The sequence below is a fragment of the Phaethon lepturus genome, unplaced genomic scaffold (genome assembly GCF_000687285.1).
Source record: "Phaethon lepturus isolate BGI_N335 unplaced genomic scaffold, ASM68728v1 scaffold1898, whole genome shotgun sequence".
Classification (NCBI taxonomy): Eukaryota; Metazoa; Chordata; class Aves; order Phaethontiformes; family Phaethontidae; genus Phaethon; species Phaethon lepturus.
The window spans coordinates 32,337-55,237 of NW_010555310.1; the positions used below are offsets into that span (position 1 = coordinate 32,337).

Genomic DNA, 22,901 nt, shown 5'->3' on the forward strand with positions numbered 1-22,901 from the left:
TCCAGGACTTCCAGCAGATGAATCCCCAATAAGGGCGAACTCGTTCCAGAAAGCTTCGCATTGCACATGGTGTAGGAATTAAAGACGCTGGGGATTATTGACTTTTGAAATCTGAATTGTAATATCCAATTCATGAAGGCCTGTTAAATCTTTTTCTTTACTGTGTTTATTTTGGAAACAATAGTGAACCCGTTCTTTTGAAACAATGTGTATGAAAAATCTCACATTAGTACTGAATGCGTTAGTCACTTGTTGCACTGTGTGACTGCAGGAAGGAGTACAGTAAGCCTTTCCTGTGTTATAATTGCTGAAATGAATTCTACAAGATAAATCTAATTTTTTTTCTTTATTGAACAAACATAACATAGCATCTTCTGTGTTTCATGTTTTTAGTTTTTGCTGCAGGATAGAATGATATGCCGTTCAAAGATACTGTTCCTTTTTCAGAAAATGTACGGTTGAAGTGTTTGGGGTTTTTTTCCCAAAAACAAAACTTGCATCAAGGCATAAGGTTGTACTTTTTCCTGTTAAAAAAAAAAAAAAAAAAAAATCTGAACAGATGGGAAGTAGTTTGAAGGAATTAGAGGAAATGCTGATGGAGTGTCATGTGAATAACTGGACAACAACGAAGTTCCTACATAATATGAAAAGATTACACTGTTACATAAAAACGCATGTTTACAAAGGAAAGATTATTCAAACTGAAGTTTTAGGAATACTTCAGTAATATTGTGTAGTACTGCTTTAGTAAGATCCCACACCCATCAAAGAGCTAGCTTTTCTGTGCCAGAAAATGGGTTTTTAACCAGTTGGCTGTTATTTAAATGTTCACTGTGTGTGATGTATAAGTAATGTTAATATACAGACTTTATATAATAAGTGACAGTAATCACTGTGATGTAATTAAACTCTGAAACTTGCTATATAGTCAGTTAAGTATATACTAGCAGGAAATGAATTTTCTTGATTTACTTACATTTTGCTAAAAGCACTTTTGTCCAAAAGTCACACATCTGTAAGTACATTTGTACTTCTCAAATCGATTTCAAACCTTTTATTGTTTTCCTCAATTTTTATCATATGAAACGACTTCATAATTGTGAAATTTGTAAAATGATTTTTAGAAGACTTTTCTTACATATATAATTCGGTTTGTCTGGTGTATCCTTCTGAGAAAGTACTCGATCACTTATTGTTGCAAAAAGTAGGTAAAATCATAGTTAGACTAACTGATGATTTATTTAATTCAGATTTTATGTCAACATAAAATCATAATTAATTTTCCATTTAAAAGTGCCCTACCGCCTCTGCAATCATAGAATAATAATTTAGAAATGACTGTTTGGCTGTCTGTGACTTATCATAATTAACTGTCTTCTCAGCATAAAATATAAAAAGGAGCATACTCAAATGTTTTATATTTTCATGTGTTGCATCTCACCCAGAAATAGTAGGAAGTCTATCTCATATTTCATTGTGAGAAGTTTTTTTTTCAGTCGATCTCTAGTTTGATTTCTTTTTAGGAAGAGATTTTTCTTTAAATGATTTCCTGTGTTTCGCTCAGCTCTTAGAGCTTAGTGCTGAAAATAAAAAAAGTGGTCTTTTTAGGAATTTACTGATGGATTTAAAATGTCGTGATCTTGTTTTGTTTTGTAACATCACCAAACCTGAAAAAATAGCAGAGAAAAACGCAGCAATACAAACCAATTGTTATCCAGTAAGACGTACCTTCTTCTGGATGTCATTAAACTAGAAGAAAGTTTTGACTTTACTATAATCCCGCTGTTCCTTTTTAAACGTAGTTTCCAAACACCTAACATTTTTTCACTGAAATATCGCTATAAGCTGACATGCTATCATGTGCTCTTTTATCTTCTGAAGCTTGAATTTTATGATTTAAAATGTACTTTAGTCACTTAAGGAAGAGTGATATTTTATGCTATTTTCTATGGGAAAACAGCTTTGCAGAAATTATTTATTGGAATGTAGGAGAGTTCCTTTGAAATAATTTGAATGGTTACTGTAAAGGTAAAGTATTCTGTCCATTACTGGAAAATAACTTCACGTGTACCTCCTGTGACTTAAATCATTGACGACATTTGTTGCAATGTGAATGTGGCTTTAAGATTCTTACAGCATTCAACTTCAAGTAGCAAGCCAGCAATGGTATAGCCTAAGGATATTATTATATACTATGCTGAGAAAAGCACATCTGTAAAACTCTTGTGTCTTGGTTATTAGTGCTAGGATTTGAACTATCTTTAATCTCATTTGACTTGTTCATCTTCCTTAAGGATCTCCATAAAGATGCACTGAGTATTCTTTTCAGTCCTTAGTTAGGGTTTGCATCAGTGGTCGTAAACCTGCTTAGCGGACAAAGACTCTCTTCCCTTTGAAGTCACTTCCCCAGCTTTTCAAAAGGTCTGCAAGCCGGTTCCCCTAAAACAATTTAGAAAAGTTTGAAGCGGTGCCCCTTAAACCAGCAACAAAATAAAATTTTCTCTTTGCATTATTGAAAACCATGACAATCTTCTGAAGCAATAACAGTTTAAAAGCTTTTAAAGAAATCTGTTCTGCTCTACGATCAGCTTTTAAGTTGACCCCATTATTTGGAAAATCAGAGGCTTGGAAACCCCTAAATACTTTACATTCTTATCAAAGGAGTCAGCCTGACTTTTCACAGGACTCCTCTTTTACAGTATTTATTCAAGTCCTAATTTCTTTAAAGATACTATTCAGATTTCTTCTTTTTCTTTTTTGCATTAAAGTGTTTCTTTAGCACAAATGTAATATAGTAAACAGCTGATACAATTTATGAGACACTGATCCTGCCACCTGTAGATTTATACTCTTATATTTGAAGTCCAAATTCTAAAAAGACTGTGAGCGTTACTTATGTAATTTTACTTTTCTGTGGACTGTGATAAATATATATGCTCGGTTTTTTTCTACTTCTTATTTTAAGAATCGTATCTCCTACATTTTATGTATATAGTTACTGACAGTCTAACACAGGTAAAGCCTACAGTAATATAATTGCTGTAAGCAGTAAGTTTACTATGAAGATTTTGTTTATCTGCACCTACTAGTAATTCATTTGGACATTGCTTCTAATAAGTCTTCAAACTCCAACATCTTATATTCATTACCTCCACTACAGTGTTGTACATTTAAAACTTCTCTGACTTCAAAACTTTCATTAAGATATGTAGTATATAATTAGATTAATTCCTTGCTGATCTATGCAAGTATGTGTTAAATGCAATTCTTGAAAGCAAAATAAAGCAAAATGAAACCAGAATTCTAGAATTTTGCTAATGGAGGCAGCTCATTTAAAAGAAAACAAATTAACAAGAGCTTTAAATGCATAAAGCTGCCTCTTGTTTCATGGCTCAGGGACAACAGTGGGAAAAAATTCAGTGAACAAAATTAAATTCTAACTGGATAATGACTGTTACGGTTACTGTTACATTTTCCCCTAACACTGCAAATTTGTGGCTTGTCTGCACAAAGTTCTTTTATGAGTCTTCTAAGGTGCCTGCTCTGCATTTAGGTGAGGAAAGTTCAATAGAGAAAACTTTCTCTAAAAGGTTTGTGAGCGTCCGCAGGATCAGCTACCTGAGAAGTACCTAGAGGTCATTAAGTCTACCCTTATGCTTCTAATTTGTTGGGAGTTTTTCCTTTGCCTCTGAACTGTCTGCCATACTTCCTGGGTTTGAGTGTGTTTTGCCAAACATTATACAAAACACAAGCAATAGCTTTTAATGATTATTTATTAAGAGATTAGGGACAAAAAGTTGCTCCAAAGCATTTTCAGATTTAAAATGCTGATAACATACGTGCACGTGTGTGTATATATGCACATACATGTATGTATCTAGCGTATATGTCTAAGAAGAAACAGATTTATTTACTTTTTGAAATTTTTTATTGTGGATATAAATTATAGATTATAACAGTAACTGCAGAATAAATCAAACTTTGAAAGGTCAAAATCTTCAATTTGATACTTTGTCATAGATTGTGACCTTTTCTGAAAAGCCATTTGAATGTGGCAGCTACATGGACGGTCTGGGAGGTGTTGCAAACAGTCTCAGTAATAATGTAAAATATTGAGAGTAAGATAAACTTTTATTTCTGCAAGCCCAGATCTACACTTCTTTTCCACAGAAGTCTCTCGCTGTACACGTGCAGGGTCTGAGTAGCTACCTGCTTTAATATTTCCATAATTTCTAATAAGACCAGCACCAGTATGCTAGCACTGTTAAGGCTCTACATGGACGAACTAAGGACATTATGCTATTTCTATTTTTTGAAAAGTTACAACCCCAACTATAATTGGAATGATGCTACCTTAGTAACAAATGGAGTCAATTAGCCCTATTATTACTTTGTTTCTTTGCAAATCCATCTTCTGCTTTTCAAGTAAAAAAGTTTGATTTTTACCACTGCTTTACTGCCTTGTTGGTATCGCACATATCATCATTTACTGTGAAGTGAAATAATTCCCTGCTGCTTAAAAACTTGTCTAATCCTTTTTGAAACTACATGATAACATTGCCCAAGATACAGTCTTTAGAGTTTAAATGCTTTGTAAGATGCTTTGAATGAACTAATTATATGGTAATACAAAACCAATGTGATTTCCATGAAATGCTAGCACTCCTGAAGAGGGTGATCCAGTGAATGACCTGTGAGTGAAGTTATAAAACTATTTAAAGAACGTTACGGCATTTGCTTACCCTTTCTGTATCTTGACCTGCAGAATAATTTTTTTTTTTTTCCTTTTAAACATGCCAGTTGTACATTTTCTTTATGGTATTCGTGTATGTTTGGTTTACAAAGAGAATCTCAAAAATTTAGTTTTATTTGTTCTTGTTGCAGGGATATATCTAATGTTGGGTTTGGGTGGTTTGATTTTGCAAACTCATCTGAAATTCATATTAATTATGGTTCAAGCTTCATACCTTACAAGGAACTAGACATCAGGCTGAGGTTTCAACACTGTTACTAGGTTAAAATAAAACCAGTCAATGTATGTTTTACTTCATCTTTGGGCACTGTCCGTGTCTCCTCTCAGCACCGTCATTGTGACACTTGCGTTTACTTATGCCTGTTATAGGAAAAGGTGGCAATTGATTTAGATTGCGGCTTCCACAAAAGAAAACCAGAGGAGGAGATGGAGGGAGGGGAAAAAGCAAATCTGTGTGCTCCAGCTTCTATTTGTTTTTGCTACACACCTGACTTTGATATTAATGTGTGATAGTAAATGCACAGGCTGAATTCCTATAGTATACTGCTGCTGTACTATGTAGATATGTGTACAGAACAACCGTATGCAAACAGTGGCATAGAAGTGATTTGTAGGGAACATGAACTCAAAGAGCAAGGCAACTGAAGATGCTTCAGTGATTGAAAGCAGTGATTTTAGAAATAGATTGTAACCAACGATTGCTTTTATTGTTTTTTCATTGAAGGTGATTTTGCAACTCCTCGGGCTATTCTGACAGGACATGACTATGAGATCACCTGTGCTACCATTTGTGCTGAACTTGGCCTGGTAATAAGTGGTTCAAAAGGTAGGGTAGCTGTTGTCATTTCTTTCTGTTCATGAAGCTATAACCCTAATGCAAAAAGGAATATGGTCTCAGGTGGCAGAATTTATTAACTTTATGATGGTTTTATTTCTAACCTTGTTTTAGTTGCTATGGAATTTGAAACCTCTTTTTAAACATATTAAAACTGAGGATTATTTGGACATTTACAAGAAGAGGCAACTAGTTTCCACATCAGTTTCAACGTCAGTTTTCCTATAAGCCTGATGCCTATTTCTTTTTGTTTATTTATCCAGTGAGTAATTGCATATAGCATACAACTGGATGCAGCTCTTGATTGCCAGGACGGTGAAAAATGTTTGTTATAGATAACTTCTCAGAAAGGGAGCAAAAATTAGTTTCAGGGGAAAGAGAAGGTGCTGTCTTGTGTGTTTGATGAAGGGTATATATAAACTACCAACTAAAACTTGCAGTAATTCTGTTCAGGCTCTTCGAGCTTAGCTACAAAGCCTGTAATATGTCCCATTTGTGTTCTCAAAGACCTGCTTTTGGCAGGCAAATTATAAAGAATGGTGTTGATTCCATGGGTATTGTTTATCATTTTTTTATTTGCCGGTCCATACTTATTTTTAAATTGGAAATTTCTTAGAATTGCGATCTTTCTGCTTCAGTGTTTCCGAAGTACCTACTTTGAGACACTTTCAAAGTTGGGTGTACTCATCATATGCACCTGTGTGTGTGTGTTTTATGCGTGTGAATGCTTGTGGCTTACATGCAAATCAGGTATTTGTCCAAATATATTTAAAAAAAATATTTAGAGGATCATGTATGGGTTAAAATCTTCATATGAGAACATACACTTTCAGAGTACCTACGTATGTAAATTCATTACACTTGCCTCTGTGTATCTTCATATTTTGAAAATCTCATTTTAGGATTAAGTATTTTTTGTGCTCTCAAAAGTAACTACTACCAGTTTTAAAAGAAAATCCACAAAAGAAAATCTGTTAGGTCTCCAACTAGTTTTGATAGTGCTCTAAAATACCTTAATACAAAGCTCTTGAGTAATGACCTGTTCATTTTACTCTCTGGCACCCTTAAAGTCATTAGGCTTTCCACTTAAACATGGTAAAAATCATTATAATGTATTATAATAGTGATTACCTAAGTAGACATCTTCACTTATTATTTGGTATATGATGTTTTTAAATAAGCATGTAAATCAATAAGTAGAGATTTTATTTTGTCTTTTTAGAAGGACCATGTCTCATACATTCTATGAATGGAGATCTACTGAGGACATTAGAAGGCCCTGAAACATTAGAAGGTCCTGAAAACTGCCTGAGACCAAAACTTATTCAAGCTTCAAGAGAAGGCCACTGTGTCATATATTATGAAAACGGCCTCTTCTGTGTATTCAGTGTGAATGGGAGACTTCAAGCTACTATGGAAACAGATGACAAGATAAAGGTGAGTGTACTCAAATGTGTGCTAAGGACTAACAGTTCCAATATCAGCAAAAGCTATCAATGCTGGAGTTGTGTTGAGACTCATCCTATAGCCAGGCCATATACATGGTACTAGACAGTAAAAGCAGGATTCCGAAAAAATTGTAGTTAAGCGGACCATGTACTCCTAATAGTACTGGTTTTAATTTTAGAATAACTCTGTTCATATAGCATGGAATATCCTGTAGGCATTTCCTTGAACTGAACAATAGAAATATTGCTAATTGCTGACCAGGAGAAGCCGGGCTACTTCTCTACTTTTGAGTGTAAAGGCAGGAGGTTGTTGGACGTGCTGGTTTGGATATTGACTTTCCCTTTTTTGGCATATCTGTCTATATTCTTTCATCTTACCTTGAGGTAACGTGTGTTGTGCTGAGCTTCAGGAAGTTTATAGGTGTATGTCTATATTTCAACCCTTTAGCCCTTTGGCATTTGCTGAGCAGGCAGCTAGGTTCCACATCTTTAGCTGCAAGAGACATGGAGCACATCCAAAACTATGCAGGAGGCATTTTAAGCTTACGGTTTTATGGAAATTATTTGATAATACAAAATGCAGGTCTTCTGACAGTTTCTATGAAATACTACCTATGAAGCAGAGCGCAACCTGACAACTATACTGCAATGAAGCAGAAATGTCAGAAGAATACTTTCCTTGAGTTAAAAATATTCCCACTTTTTCCTTGAATGAGAAAGAAAGGAAAGGTAAGGGGAAAAAAATGAACTAACAGTACCAAATATAGTAGAATGTTAAAGAATGCAGCAGAGACATGAAGCAAGATCAGATTGCTGGGTCAGCATTCAGACTGAATTATCTGAAGTTATGGTCTCTATGCCAGTAGTTGTGGTCTGAGGGGCACAGAATCACAGAATGATTGAGATTGGAAGGGACCTTTGTCGATCATCTGATCCAGCCACCCTGGCAGTTGCCCAGGACCATGTCCAGATGGCTTTTGAATATCTCCAGGGATGGAGATTCTGCAGCCTCTCTGGGCAACCTTAGCCAGTGCTTGGTCACCCTTACAGTAAAGAGGTGTTTCCTATATAAAACTATTTAACAGCAGCAAGAGACTTTTGTTGTTGTGAGCATATAGCAGTACTCATCTCCAAGCTGACTTTCAAAATCTCATGAAAGAGCCTAGCAACTCAGCTGCTGGGATTTCCAATGTTCTCTTGAGTTGAAAACTCTCAAAAGTTTCTCCTTTATTTGGATTAGGTGTTTCAGGAAGAAAATGCCTCTTTGCCCTGATGTTCATGTTACAGAATTATTGAAACTGTAAGCATTTTTAAATTAGCACCTGGTCTTCTCTTGACTCTATACATATTAATTTGAAGGATGGAAGAATGTGTCGATACATTTAAAAGAATTTTCATCTTCAGTATTTCCATTTTAGAACTTACATTGAACAGTGAACGCTCCATTACCACTGAAGACTCCAGTGTAGTTCAGGGTATTCCACTTAAAACTTTGTAAAACTCTGTCATGTACAATACTCTCTTTATCCAGCATCCCTATTTTAAAATGGAAAAATCGTTGGTAGTGGAATATGCAGAAATAACTCTCTGTGTAGGTCTCTCTTCCGTAGTGAGAGTGCTCTCTGCAGGGGTGAGAGGGCATTTGATTTTTGGATGCTGTGGCAGCCACAAGTGCAGATTTGAGGCTGGGGAAATAAAGTAGGAATGTGTATATTTCTGTCCCAAGTCATTTTTCCAAATTAATGTAGATTCTTGCTTCAATTTTTAATCTTTCTTAAATTCTGTGAAATTGTACCTTTGGCTGTCCTTGTACAAATGCTTTTGAGATTTTCAGCCTACCCTTCATCCCAGTTCTTTCCATAAAGTAAGTAGGTATCACTGTGTTTTCTCTTTTTAGAATAATAATGTTGATAATCTGTCACTTTCAGTTGTGATTATGTTGTCAGCTAGGCCAGCAAATCTGTAAAATACCTAGAAATCCCTTGCTGGCTAAAACAATTTCTGTAGTGTTTCAGTCAGTACCCACAGCTTTAGGAATGTTGCTAGAGGCAATGGAAGTTCCACTCACTGTTGGCCAGAATTACATATGTACAGGGGTTTGGGTTTTGTTTTTGTTTTGTTTTCTTTTCTTTCTCTCCCAGTGGTCCCAGCTGGGCTTTACGCTTAAACAACCTACAGTGTCTTTCCCAGTGCTTCTGCACTATATCATGTTAGAAGGCAAGTGGCAACTGCATGATTAAAGTAGGGCCATTTAAAATGAATGGTACCTTCCCATGGGCTGTGCTGACAAACACTTTTCATTGGCTTTTGCTCGAGGAGGATAGAAAAGGGAAGGAAAAGGTCGTAAGTGTTGAATCTGTAACGTAACATTCCAGTTTCTATTTTCCTATGTCATTATGGACCAGTATTTCAGAACGTTATTGACAAAACTAGCAGTTTTCAATAGTGGTGTTCAGAACAACATTCTGGTTTTCTTTCTTGTATTCTTGTGCTAGAAAACTGCTGGAAAAATTTCAGATGCTCTGGGGAAATTCAAAGTCTAATCAATGCCTTCCACCTGTTTTTGTTTTAAATACTGTATTGCTCAGTGGAGCTTAGGCATATCGCAGTACATCTACCATGTAATGTTTAGATATCTTAATGAATAACTTAACTCTAAATAGTGTGCTTGTTCAGAGAAGTAAAGTTATTTTACCCTAAACAAAGACTGTATGCTGTTTCACCCAGAGGAACCAATTTATTTTCCTTTCCTGAGTCTGTTTTGAAATGTGGAAGTGCCCACAAGACTTCTGCTGCTGTAAGCCAGGGCTGTCACAGTGTCAGCTCTGCCTTTTTACAAAGCACTGCCTTTCAAAAATCTGAGATGTTAAAAAGGATTCGTGCAAAGTTTTGAGACTTTACAAGGAAATGCAAGTCAGAAATGCAGCTTTTAGAACATTGCTGAAATTGTGCACTTTGGGGATTATTTAAGAGTCTGAAGCTCACGTTGTGGGAAAGATTAGTTGCAGAGTTGTTTCAGTTTCGTACCTAGCAGAATCGTAGATAAACTACGCTGGGGAAAAGCAGAACAGTAAAATTGATTCATGTTGCCTTCTACACCAATTGGAGTACTTGGGAGTAAAAGCATCCTTTCGTTTGTTAAATCTTGAAGGGCATGTCATGAAACTGAAATGTTGACAGGGTGACCTTTTTCTTCCATTCATTCCTTCATTCATATATATATATGTGTGTGTGTGTGTGTATGTGTGCAAGTGGCTGAGAAATGTATTAATTAACAATAAAAATAAATAAATCAACATCTTGTCTTCATGACAAGCCAGTGACTTAGTAAAATTGCATAGGTATTAGTAAGGGTTCAAAGCCTACACTTTATTTAATCAAAAGATCACAAAACCCACTGCATTTTGCAGGTAGTGGAAGAGTTAAAGATTAATGGCTTTAATTTGCCTTTTAATATAGCATTTCTTCAGTAAAAGCTTCAAGTATAAAATTCAAGTGAACCATGACCATAAGGTTAATGGATTTTCATCAGCTGAATTTTATAAGTGTAGCAAATAATTATTTGTCACGGTCTTCATTGCAATTTGAAAATACCCTTAGGAGATTGCCATTGCTATAGAGAAGAAAACCACCTCGTATTGATTTTTGCTTCTAATGAATAATCTTTTTAATAATTGTGTGTGGTATGTTAGTTCTCATGATCATCTACTCAGTGCGTGCAAGTTCTAGATAATGTTCACAGTCTTATCTCTGTTTTCTACCCCTTTCCTACTGAGTTTACTGTGTTCTTCTAAGAGAGCCTCTAAATGAGTTTTCAAGCTTCTTGGGGCTGTGCCTTGGGACATGCTTAGCATTTTTTTGTAGGCTGGTAGAAACAATCACAGAAGCAATTTATGGTTGGAACATTTGTTTTTTGAGTGGGAGAAGCTTCAGCTCAGAATGTTCAACTCCGGCCTTGGTTAGTATTCAATGTTCCATACTTAAATATGGTTGGAAAAAACCTCTGTATATTCTGCTTTGTTGTATCTAAATTTACATGTATGTGTTGTCATCTTAATTCAAAACACAGCTGGAATAGGTTTATCATCTGGTTTTTTTCAGTGTTATAATATTTTGTTTACAGTATATGTTTGTGTTTCAGTTACATTCATTTTAAAGTTACTGTGTGAAATAAAATTTTAGCAATGTGATTTATTCTGATTACTTGGGAGTTGTTGCAGTAAACACTCAATTTATAATATAATATAGAAACTATCTTAATGTAAGTGTTACACATCATATAATTCTTAAAGGATATATTTGGCATCGTAGTAATAGAGTACAGCGGTACAAAAAATACAGCTGTGCAATATGTCTGACTTCAATTATTGGTGTTCACGAACCAGTATCTTACGTACACTGTATATTTTGGTTTCTAGGCTTGTCAGCAGTCTGTATAAACACTTCAATGTTGCATGAATGTAACATTTTTGCGTTTTAATTTCCCTCTTTTTTGTGGTGCATGCACTATAAATTCTGTATATTAAAAAAAACAACTTCTTTTTCCTGAAGAATTCAATATCACAGTATATTACAAGTGTTGCATGTTGAAAAACTGTAGAATGAGAGATTTGCAAGTGCCAAAATACTTGCAGACTTCAGCAGAGAGAGGTATGTTGGCAACATCCTGTCTTCAGGTCTTACTACTGTTTCCTAAATTTAAATCTTTGAGCTGGAATTTTGCTTGTAGACTATGATCTTGAGGCAATTTCCTTGCCTTCCAGTGACAATCTTTTAGTTAAAGTGGATCAATCTATTTGCAGAACGTGTATGTTTGGAATTTAAAAGCCATTGTTCTGAATATCCTCTGTTCTTACATTATTCCACTGAAAAGTTTTGTGGCTTCTTGCCTTAGGTCTGGAAGCTGAAATTTATCATTAATTAGTCCTGCTGTGAAGGATGTGTATTTTGTTGAAGAGCTGCCCAAATTTAGCTGAATCACAGTCTCAGGTTAAATACATTCAGTAGATGATGCATAGCATTTACATTCTGTAATCAACATCTGTAGTCCAGGGATGCGGAGTTTTCCCCTGCAACCAATCATCCCCTACAGTGAGGTGCACAAAAATTGCCATAGCAAGAAATGAGATGAGGTGATCCTGGACAAGGAGGGGGAAGGACTGATGGGGAAGCAGAGGAGCATGGAGAGAACCAAGGACAGAATGAAAGAGATGCTTGCAAGAGCAACAGGAGCCTCAGAGAAGTAGAGATGGGAATGCAGAAACTTGTCAGACTGGGAGAAGGTAAGAGGCAGAAAGGAGTGAAGGAAAAATACGAATTGGAAGTAGGAGCAAAGGAGTGAAGGATTAGGTAGGATCAAGAGTTTACACTAGATAATAGTGCTTCATAGTAGCAAAGTTCCTTATTTTCCTTCTGATAACAGCAAATCATACAGCCAACAACTAGCAAAGTTGTTTCTTACCATTCCATTTGCTCAAATGAAGAGGAGGATAGGTTACTGCTGGGCCAAGTATTGCGTACGAAAATAAAAGTAGAGCGCGGAGAGGGGAAAAAACAGGAGTCAAGCTGGGGAGCAAAAGTCAGAAAGAACTGAGAAGAAACATCTGTAAACAGGAGGAGATCAGAGGAAAAGCTTTGGGCTTACAGGAGTTAATAATGGTCCAAACTGTAGTTCTAAGGGTCTTGATCTTGTTGCTGATGTCATTCCACGTGGCAGAAGTCATTCAACCTCTTGGTTTTGTTTTTTTTGAAAACCTTCCAAATCTTTCAGTTTTCCCAGGTAGTTGGAGGATGAGGCTATAAAATCAGGGCCTGGTATCCTCTACTGCTTAAGTTTCTTTTCTGCATGACAGCAGGACAGGGTCTTCCTTTCAGGAGAAGTTTTGTACTCTTCAGGGTTACTCAAGTAGTAGTAGTAATTGCTAAGACCAGTATTGAAAAGATGTGTAAGATCTTAGCTACCGACTGGGGTTAAACCATGACAAATGCTAAGATCAGTTCAAGTCAGTAATGGAGTCTTCCAGGGGTTGGTGTTGGGAGCTAGTTTTATTCAGTGTTTTCTGAGGTGGGGAATGCTGAAGGTCTGTAGAGTGATGAAGGCAATGGATGAGATGAATGCAGAACTGTTATTCAGGAAACCCCACAATATAAGACCTAAGCGTACTTATTGAAACTATAGGATCACTTCAAAACAGATAAAAAATTGTGCACTGTAATGAACTTCTGACAATTTTTTATTTTATTATTTTTTTTCTCCCACAGAAGGCATCAGCAGGCTTATAAGCAGATTAAGAAAATTCATGGGCAGCATGTACATCAATAAACGTTAAAGGGAATGGACAGAGATATGCTTTTTGATATTCCTGTCCCAGTGATTGTGGATGCTGGGGAGCACAAGGGGAAGGGTCTGTAGAGTGGCCAGCCTCACAGAATCTCCTGCTGCCCCTGTTGGTGATACTACACTGGGCTAGATGGATCATGGTCTGTCTGACCCCATAGGGTATCACTTATTTTAATAACATTTCAAGTTCAGTTCTCTTAAACCACGTATTGGCTTATTTAAACGGGCAAAATCCCTCTTTAAGAAATATTTCTCATGCTTCCAGTCATCTTAATATCTGATAGTATCATCTGGCATAGTCATCAGGTAACTGAGGAAAGTTGCTATTCTTCCAGGTACTCAGTACGTATCATGATTTTTCGAACAGCACACAAGAAATATCAAAATAGATTGAAGACTCCCGTTTCAAGAAGTCTTTACTGTGAAAACTAATGATATCCCATCTTTCTCTATGATCTGGATCCCAACTAAAGATTTCAAATGCAGATTTGCCATCTGTCCCCACGATGCATGCAAAATCAGGGTATAAGGCATTGAATTTGTCACAGGCAGTTTCAGGATAGATGATGAAAGGAAACACAGTCTGTGTTAAGAGGGGTGGATCATTATCTTATTAATCCAGAGCAGGAATCTAAAAATGCTGGTCTAAATGAATTCTAGTAATTTGTATAACATTTCAGTTCTCTCCATCATTCAGCCTTTTGCCAGAGAGAAAAGGAGGATAGCTTCTGCTAGGCTAGTATTAAAGACCCTTCAGGGAATGTCAGGTACTATATTTTAATGCCAGTGCTGCTGGATTGTGTAAATCTAGCTAATTAGAAGAGTAAATTTCTTTAGCTGACCTCATATTAGATCTGTGGAATATGGAATAAATCACAGGTGAAGGAAAACTTAACTAGTGACATCTAATGTATTAAAGAGATTTGTGCATAATAACATTAATTCTGTTGCTGGGTAGAGTAACATAACAGTAATGGTGTTTGTATTGATATCAAGCCTCCCTAGACATTCAGCTGTCAATATGAAACTTTTTATGTAAGTAAAAGAGGAGGAGTAAGAGCAATGCGTTTGTCTGACAAATATCCATGTGATTTCCCCTTAGGCAATTCAGCTGAGTCGAGATGGACAGTATCTGCTTACAGGTGGAGACAACGGAGTTGTCATGGTATGGCAGATGTGGGACCTCAAGCAGCTTTTTGCTTACCCAGGGTGTGATGCTGGAATCCGATCCATGGCCCTGTCGTATGACCAAAGGTTAGAGCAAAGTCTGGTCTTCACAAGAATTTGAAAGAATATATACTTAAAATTAAATTGCACTTTTGTTTTACTTCTGATTTTGATTTTCTGTGGATCACACATCCTGGTGAGGAGTATTCTGCACTTGCACAAGTTTGTTTCTAACATGTCATATTTAGGGCTGATAATCTTTTCCAGGATTTCAGCTCTTGGGGAAATGAAGACTGATTCAAGAAATCTTACTTTGGGAGACCTTCGAGATAGGTTGAGTTATCGGCCTGTGCCAATGTACAGTATGGGTCACATGGAGGTGGAAGGTTACATATGTGCTTTTCATATTTCTTCTTTCACTTACGGTACAAATCCCATTCCTAATTCCAAACCTTTATGTTAAAAATAGAAGTTAGAATAGTTGCACAGTAAGATTCCCTCTACACATCCGTATTTTGCTAAAGCAAATATTTATTTTCATTTCTAGAAGAGTTTTATCCACATAAAGCATGACCCTCCTTGAAGATTCCTTCTACTGAAGGCAAGCAGTTAATAGTTTTACTGCATTTTTACATTACACTTTCCAACGCAGCTGTGCTTAAAAGTCCTTCTGTGTTTTTATCACAAAAGTATTGTTTGTTTATAAGATGGATGATTGCTGTGTCATTTGTACACTTTTAGCTTGGGGCGGGGGGGGTGGGCGCCTAGAATTTTGTTTGCTTTGATGAATTGCTATAGTGGGGTTCCTGTGTACTTTTCAAGCACATTTAGCTCCTAAATTCCATAGGAATGTCTGCATTGTGTGGTAAAGCATATTGCTGGGACTCTTAACCTTCCAGTTGCTGAAGTCCATAATGTTTTAACATTTTTACCTGGACTACATTACTAAAACTTACATAAAATGAACTTAAAAAATCCAATCTAGCAAAATCTGTGGACTTCAGTCAAATGTTCAAACTTCTTTTGGAAAAAAAAAAAGTTTTCCATTAAAAAGCCCCTGCCATTAAAAATATTTTAAAAGCTGGAGTTATTGAATTTTAGACCTCTGAAATATATAAAATTTTGCATTTAGAGGATCTTTAACTGTAATTAGTCAACATATCTTGGCATGTCAATAAACTGAAATTTAATATGGACATCTATAAATTTATCCATGTGCTCAAGTTAGGAACCTGTGTCTTCAAACCCAAAGTGAACAGGAACTCAGAAGAGATTTACTCAGAGTATTTTACTGAGTAATTACTGAATAATTACAGGTAATTACACAGACTAATTTATTTAGTATGCATGAATGTATGTGTTTGAGTGACACTGTGTGAAAAGACGTTTTAACCTAATACCAAAAGAAAGTGGTGCTCTTGAAATTAAATAGTATGATACTATCAAAATGTAATATTTTAATGATCTCATATTTTGTCTTTGTTCTGAAGGAAGAATTACAGCTTTTTACTCTGAATATTTCTTTTTAGCTCTGAGGCTTTTTTCCTAAAGTGCCAGAATTCTATACGTCCTCATACTTTTCATTTTCACAAAACTTCAATATGAGACAGTAGAGAAGATGGTATAGAAACTCTTGTAATTGTGTGTGATGTCAGGGTCATGGCTTTTCAAACAGACCTAAATTATCTCTAGTAGTAGGCCAAGCGTAAGGAATTTAGAAAGAGTCCCTCAGTGGGAAAGCACAGTGAGTGCTTTCAGGAACTTCCAAAACAATCAAAGCTGTCAGATTGCTTTCAAACCCAAACACTAACGTTTCCAAATGAAGTCCTGTGCCCACATCAGATTCCTTCATGTAGATCCTGTGCTTAAATGGAGGTGAAACTGAAATGAAGACTTCTCCTAGCTTTCCTTCACTTTACTGCTTCACCAGGGCTTCATCCCACTCCAATACCCCTCAAAACCCACGCAAGCAAGGCAAAAAATAATCCCAGTGTATATGAAGTATCTGAAGTGGCCTTGCAGGACAGTGATGTTGGTGAACAATTCTGTTGTCTAACTCTCCATTTAGCTTCAGGCTGACCATACAGACTGTTGCATCGTGTTTTGTATGTTTCATGATCCATAAATCTGTCAGAGCTGGTGCAGATGGCAGTTTTATTCAAATCCACCTTGCTGGAGTCCTTGGAAGCCCAAGATGGGAGCCCCTGGAGCCTGACTTTCCTGGCACATGGAACACTTCCAGCTCCAGCTGTCGTCGGTGGAAGTTGGTCATTGCCTCGGGTTCTCGTGCCTGTATAGATGTAACTCTTTGGTGTGTTGACTCGTATATCTGAACGCGAGGTGGTTCACTAACGAATACGGTCTTGTGCTTTCCTTAGGTGTATAATGACTGGCATGGCATCTGGGAGCATAGTGGTTTTCTACAATGATTTCAATCGTTGGCACCACGAGTATCAAACCAGATACTGATCTTCGCAGAGAGCAGGATTAGCACGGATGCGGGCAGCTGTTGTCAGAAGGAAACTGAACACAGCATGCCTCTCTTGGCATCTTGCCACCTCATCGTTCCTTATTAATAGCTGTAGTACATCTGAATGTAACTTAAATTTGCTGGAAGAAGCAACCTATTTTTTAAAGTTAATTGCTATTTTTGTAGACCTTGCTTGACTTTTTTGGGGGAAGGGCAAAGAAGCAGAAAAATGGGTTCTGTAGTTAAAAATCTATATTTTTAGTCATAATGAGAAGTCTATTTTGATCCCTGTATGTAAAAGAAACCTAACGTAAAGATGGTTAAAACTCACATTCTAGCTATATTATGAAGAACCAGATTTTTCCATCTGAAGCTTTATCTATAACCTTGAGGAATATATGATTTTAACGTAATGGAAATTAATTACAATGTTTGGGAAATTTTAATCTGTGCTTTCTGTACCACATTTTGTCTCGTACTTTTCCAAATGGTTGTACTACATCAGCACTGAAGCTTCTGGGAATCAATGGTAATATTTAAATTATGGTTAATGTAATTTTAAACTTTGCAAATCGTTTCCATCAATGTTGCTATTCAAGCATGTTTCTAGGCCTAGACAATTAGATCTTTTTTAGTTGTATGTTTTGTGCAGTTAAGAGAGAGAAATCAGGAATGGAGTTTGTGTTGCATCAAGCGTGAATCCTTCTAGTTTCTACCTGGCATCTCCCTCAAAGCACACCAAAATGTGGATTGTTCCTCAAAATCAGAAAGGCTACTTGAAGACTTTAAACTCAAATTAGGAGCCCACAGAGGCAGGTAGTTTTTAATAGGTGCAGGTACCAGAGCACACCTCTGCTGGTCGGAAAGCACTGAAAAGGCAGGTGTTTGCTGGTGCGCAGCCTCTCTACAGCAGCAGAAGCACTAGACTTGCAGGCGACTTTTTCTTTTTTTCCTAGAACTAACTGCTGCAATACTGTAGGACATGCCGTAATCCTTTTTGGCGTATAGCAACAATATCTTTTATATTTTGCTATTGCCAAATCCAGTCAGATCCTGCCCAATCATATTAAATTACCTCTTTCTTCTAGAAAATGAAAAATAATTTATACTAAGGAACAATAAGTTATTCTGGTGTTGCACAAATCTACTTTTCTACAAGATTGCTGTGCAGAACTGTGAAAATATTTGTGAAAAGAACTGTTATTGTTTTGTAAGTCTGTATTGCAAAAAATCTTCTTTGTATGTTGTGATCTATATGAGTTGAAATTTACATTCCATATCTGTATTGATACATACATTTCTCTAGCTGCCTACTAGAGCAGTTCCTGTTTTTCTAAACATTTAACTACTATCTCTTTCAGTAAAGATTTGGAATGAGAAAATTCAGTTTGAGTGAAGAAATTAAATAAAATTACATTTGTAATTGAGAGCTTCAGTGGAGTACTGGGTTCTTGTGGTTCAATATATATTCACAATAGAAGAAACAGATGCTATGGCTAATGCATTTAAAGTACTCTTGGTGTTTATGCAATGGTGACTAAGTTTTCTGTGCTTTCTACATTTTCATATTGATGTGATTACGGTGGTATCGATAGAGTTACATTTTTATGGTTCAGAAGAATGATCTGATTAAGCGAAGGCTCTAGTTGTCATGTCTGTGTTAAGTGCCCAGTGTATTGAGAAGTAACATTTGTTAGGCAGAACTTGTACTTCAAAATTCCTTCAGTTCAACAACATTCATACTGTTGTATCAGAAGAATTTGAGGGGTAGTTGGTATCCTCTTGAAGTGCGATTTGCATTTTTCTCAAGCCAGGAGGTGGGTTTCCTAGGCTAGATTGAGGGGAAAAAAAAACGCAAACTAAGCAAGCTCTTTTTTGCCAAATGGAAATCCTGAAAGTGTTCTCTTTATGATCCCCTGCTGAGTCAGGAAACACTTTGTTGTTAGTAGGTGTAATAGTCTGTGATCTTAGAGCCAAAATAGTTCATGGGGAGTTGATTTGGTAGATTTCTGGTTTTAGAAAGGGCCCTGTTGATCATGAGATTCTTTCCCAAACCAAAAGTGTGACTGTACTGCGTGTGCCATCCTGAGCTGAACCCAGCCAGTGCACGCCGATGGGCAGCTGTGCGACGGTACCAAGTACTTCTCGGGGAAGCAGCAGCAGCGGTGCGGCGCGGTGTTCTGCATGTTCAGAGTGCTGCAGCCCTTCTGTGCAAAAGGAAATCTTCACCTTCTGCTCCGTGAGCAAGGCTGTGAAGACAAGACATCTCCATTCTGGACTGCTTTGCTGGTGGCTTCGGTGAGTAGGACATACCCCTCCTTACGCGGGTAACCAGACATCCCTCGGGCACTGCACTAGGGGGGCCAGGCTTGCTCTTGGCATCTCAGCTTTGGCTAAACTAGCCCACATCATGCTGTTTGTGATGAAGTGGCAAAAAGGGTTAAATTTCCAACTATTCTGGTATGTATTTGGCTATTCAGGGTAGCACCTGTGTTGGGTTGATTTGCCTGAACAGTGGTTAACCAACAGGTGCCAGGCATTAACCTGCAGCTGGGCCTCAGCTAGCTGTTATTTACAGAATATTCCTGAAAAGAGGGAGCAGAGTCCTCTATTTCCTCAAAATTCAGAGGCTGTGTTTATGAACAGCATTGTTTTTATGTGACAGCCCCGGCTTTCTTCTGTTCTGGTAAGTTTAAACGGACACGGTGTTAGCTCTAGTTTATGGCAGGTCCTCTCGAATGCCGTGTTTGCTGCTGCTGCTGTGCGAGAGGCTGGTTGGCAGCAGTGCTGCAAGTCTGGTATGTGGGGAAATACTTAGCACAAGTAGCTTGAAATCCCTTCTGTTTTGTGAAAATTGCTGATACAAATGCTGTAGGGTGTGGCAAGAGCTGATGATGTGATCAGAGTGGTGGCTTCTCTGAAGAAAGTTTGTGTTGTGTTACTGCAAGCAAAGGTAGATGAATGCTAATGAAAACTTGTGAGAATACTTCTTCAGTTCTTGGCTGTTTGTTACCAGAAATCTTCTGCTCCTGGAAAGCGTGCCTCGTGCGCAGTATATGTATCTATTACTGTTTCTGGTCCTGGCGTACTCTTGGTAGTCCTCCACTTACCTGCAGCACTTTGTTTCTCCTAAAGATTCCCACTCTGCTGGTTTAGTACTTAACAGAATAAATGTCTGAAAGAGCTAATTTGATACCAAGATAATACAAAGAGTTACCTGTGGATGTTCTGCTGATGAAGGTTGTTATTTACTAGGAGAGGGAGAGGTTAGAATCATAGAATAATTTAGGTAGGAAAAGACCCTTAAGATCATCGAGTCCAACTGTAAACCTAAAACTACCAAGTCCACCACTAAACCATGTCTCCAAGTGCCACATCTACACGTCTTTTAAATACCTCCAGGGATGGCGACTCAACCACTGCCCTGGGCAGCCTGTCCCAATGCTTGACCACCCTTTAGGTGAAGAAATTCTTCCTAATACCCAATCTAAACCTCCATGGTGCAACTTGAGGCTCTTTCCTCTTGTCCTGTCACTAGTTACTTGGGAGAAGAGACAAGACACCCACCTCATTACAACCTCCTTTCAGGTAGTTGTAGAGAGCGAGAAGGTCTCCCCTCAGCCTCCTCTTCTCCAGACTGAACAACCCCAGTTCCCTCAGCCGCTCCCCATAAGACTTGTGCTCCAGACCCCTCACCAGCTTCGTTGCCCTTCTCTGGACACGCTCCAGCACCTCAGCATCCTTCTTGTAGTGAGGGGCCCAAAACTGAACACAGGATTCAAGGTGCGGCCTCACCAGTGCCGAGTACAGGGGCACAATCACTTCCCTACTCCTGCTGGCCACACGATTTCTGATACAGGCCAGGACGCTGTTGGTCATCCTGGCCACCTGGGCACACTACTTCGTGTAGATACTTACTTAATACTACTATGGTACAGTCGTAGCTGGTTTTTACAACTACTGTCAGAAGTTGGCATGATTTTGGGGTTCTCATTGTAATTCTAAAAATATGCGAATGGAGTTTTTGTTTAGAAACATTATGGGGACCTTTGCTGCAGTACTTTCAATGTGTGGGATCAGGCTGGGGATTAAGAACAGTTGGAGTTTCTTCGTATTTCACATACCTGAACAGCAGCAACAAAAACCCAACCCATGTTTTTCAAACAGAGCCAGTGTCCTGGAACAAAAAATTATTTGCATTTCTTTTAGTACCAAAAGCAAATTCAAAACTGGGACTTCTGTGGGAAATCAATATTGCTGCAAATTTAGTAGGACATAATTGCTACTAGATATATTGAATAAGAATGGCCTAGATATAGTGACTATCTAAATTGTAGCTTTTTCATTTGATGTACTAAGTTTCATATTGACAGAGATTTAAGTGTTCTTCTGTTATGGTGTGTCTGTTTTGCTTTCCCTTTCTTTTATACTTGTAAGTCATTCAAAGGGAATAAAAGATGACTATATTGTTCTTGAGAAACTGGCTGCATCCTAGTTAAATAAAATCAGAGATGGACCATTCTGTGGGTGCTGCTCTAAACCCCTGAGACCTTTCCCATATAGAGTCAGGATATTTGTGTAAATCTTGAGAGAAGTCATTCTCTTGGATTTCCCACATGATACAACATTACATAAAATCCAAAATAGTTTAGTTTAATGCAGAACCAACCTAAGATCTCAGTAAACTAATACAGTTAATGATGCATGTCTGTACTTATGCATCATAATTTAAAGCTGCTCTTTAAAAGCTCTGCATCAAAAACTGTAGGAAATGGTTTCTGATTTTGTTTAGATTTACTGAAGTTCAACTACATGTAACCTAAAGCTCTGCAATTCAAATACAGCCAGTCTCATGAGGGAAAAAATGGATTAAAACATGAAGCAAAGTTGAAAAAACAAATTCTAAATTGTACCTATAAGTAGTTCATTTTTAGTTGAGACTTATTATTACAATGAAGTATCTTATTATAAAGAGTATGTAAAATATTTCACAACTTTTTATAAATTATGGGAAATACAACTACTTTCTTGTAAATTAATTGAGATAGTATCGGAAAGCATAGTCTTGAAACCGGAGAGATTTGTGTATTTTGTAAAATCTGAGATTACATACAACTTCGTACTTGGGACTGAATCATATAGTCAACTAATGAAAGACATTTAGAGGTATGCTTTGGAAATTATGCTGTATTGCATGGGAATAGACAAAAAGAGGTTTTCAAACTGTGGTACTTGCTAAATGGAAAAAAATTGAGATATAATTTACAATTTTCTTCAAGTTCTTTTAACTTTTTTCTTCCCACTGTTCTTTGTTCACTGTGTATTGTGAGCTCTGAGCTGCAAAATGCTGTAGCACAACTGAGTCTAGTTTTGTGCTTAGAATCTGGTATATTCAGCAAGAGGTACACCCAATAATAGACAGATGCCTTTGCAGATTGCTCTCGCATTATGCTCTTTCTCTTGATACCCTGTGCTAGGGATCCTTTTTCAAGCAAGCACATAGCTACAAAACCAAAATCTGACCGTTCTAAACTATGGGACTACTAGTGTCTTTTTAAGCAGAGTGTTGAAACTTTATGCGTTAGTGTTTAAACACTGAACTAAACTTCAGTAACTTCAGTATCTCGTATTAGTTGGCAAATATTATTTTGGGGAGAAGGAAATAGTTGCTGGTACTTCCTGATGAGGCTGTGCTTCTCTGAAACCTGCATTTTACACAATTCTTACTCTGAGCTTTCTGTTTCCAAATATGACAAAGGCACTTAAAATTCCAATGCTGTTTGAAACCAAATCAAAAACAGAAGCAACAGCTGAGGAAAAACTTCTTGGTGGATGGCTGCATGGCAGCTTGCTTTTTCAGTCCTTGCCCTGGTATTTTTTTACAATGC

The 22,901-nt window shown here is 37.2% G+C and overlaps 1 protein-coding gene across 1 annotated transcript in view; it reads left to right on the forward strand.

Annotated features, from left to right (window-relative positions):
- The window catches only part of LOC104624667 (lipopolysaccharide-responsive and beige-like anchor protein), a gene marked incomplete at its 5' end in the record, with an annotated part of 43,074 nt that extends 25,731 nt beyond the window's left edge, over window positions 1-17,343 (forward strand). Inside the window, 4 exons of the mRNA XM_010292098.1 lie at window positions 5,478-5,579; window positions 6,811-7,025; window positions 14,479-14,630; window positions 16,922-17,343. Of these exons, the coding sequence (XP_010290400.1) occupies window positions 5,478-5,579; window positions 6,811-7,025; window positions 14,479-14,630; window positions 16,922-17,012 (560 nt within the window). The remainder of the gene's footprint in view (window positions 1-5,477; window positions 5,580-6,810; window positions 7,026-14,478; window positions 14,631-16,921) is intronic.
- Between the last annotated feature and the right edge of the window lie 5,558 nt (window positions 17,344-22,901).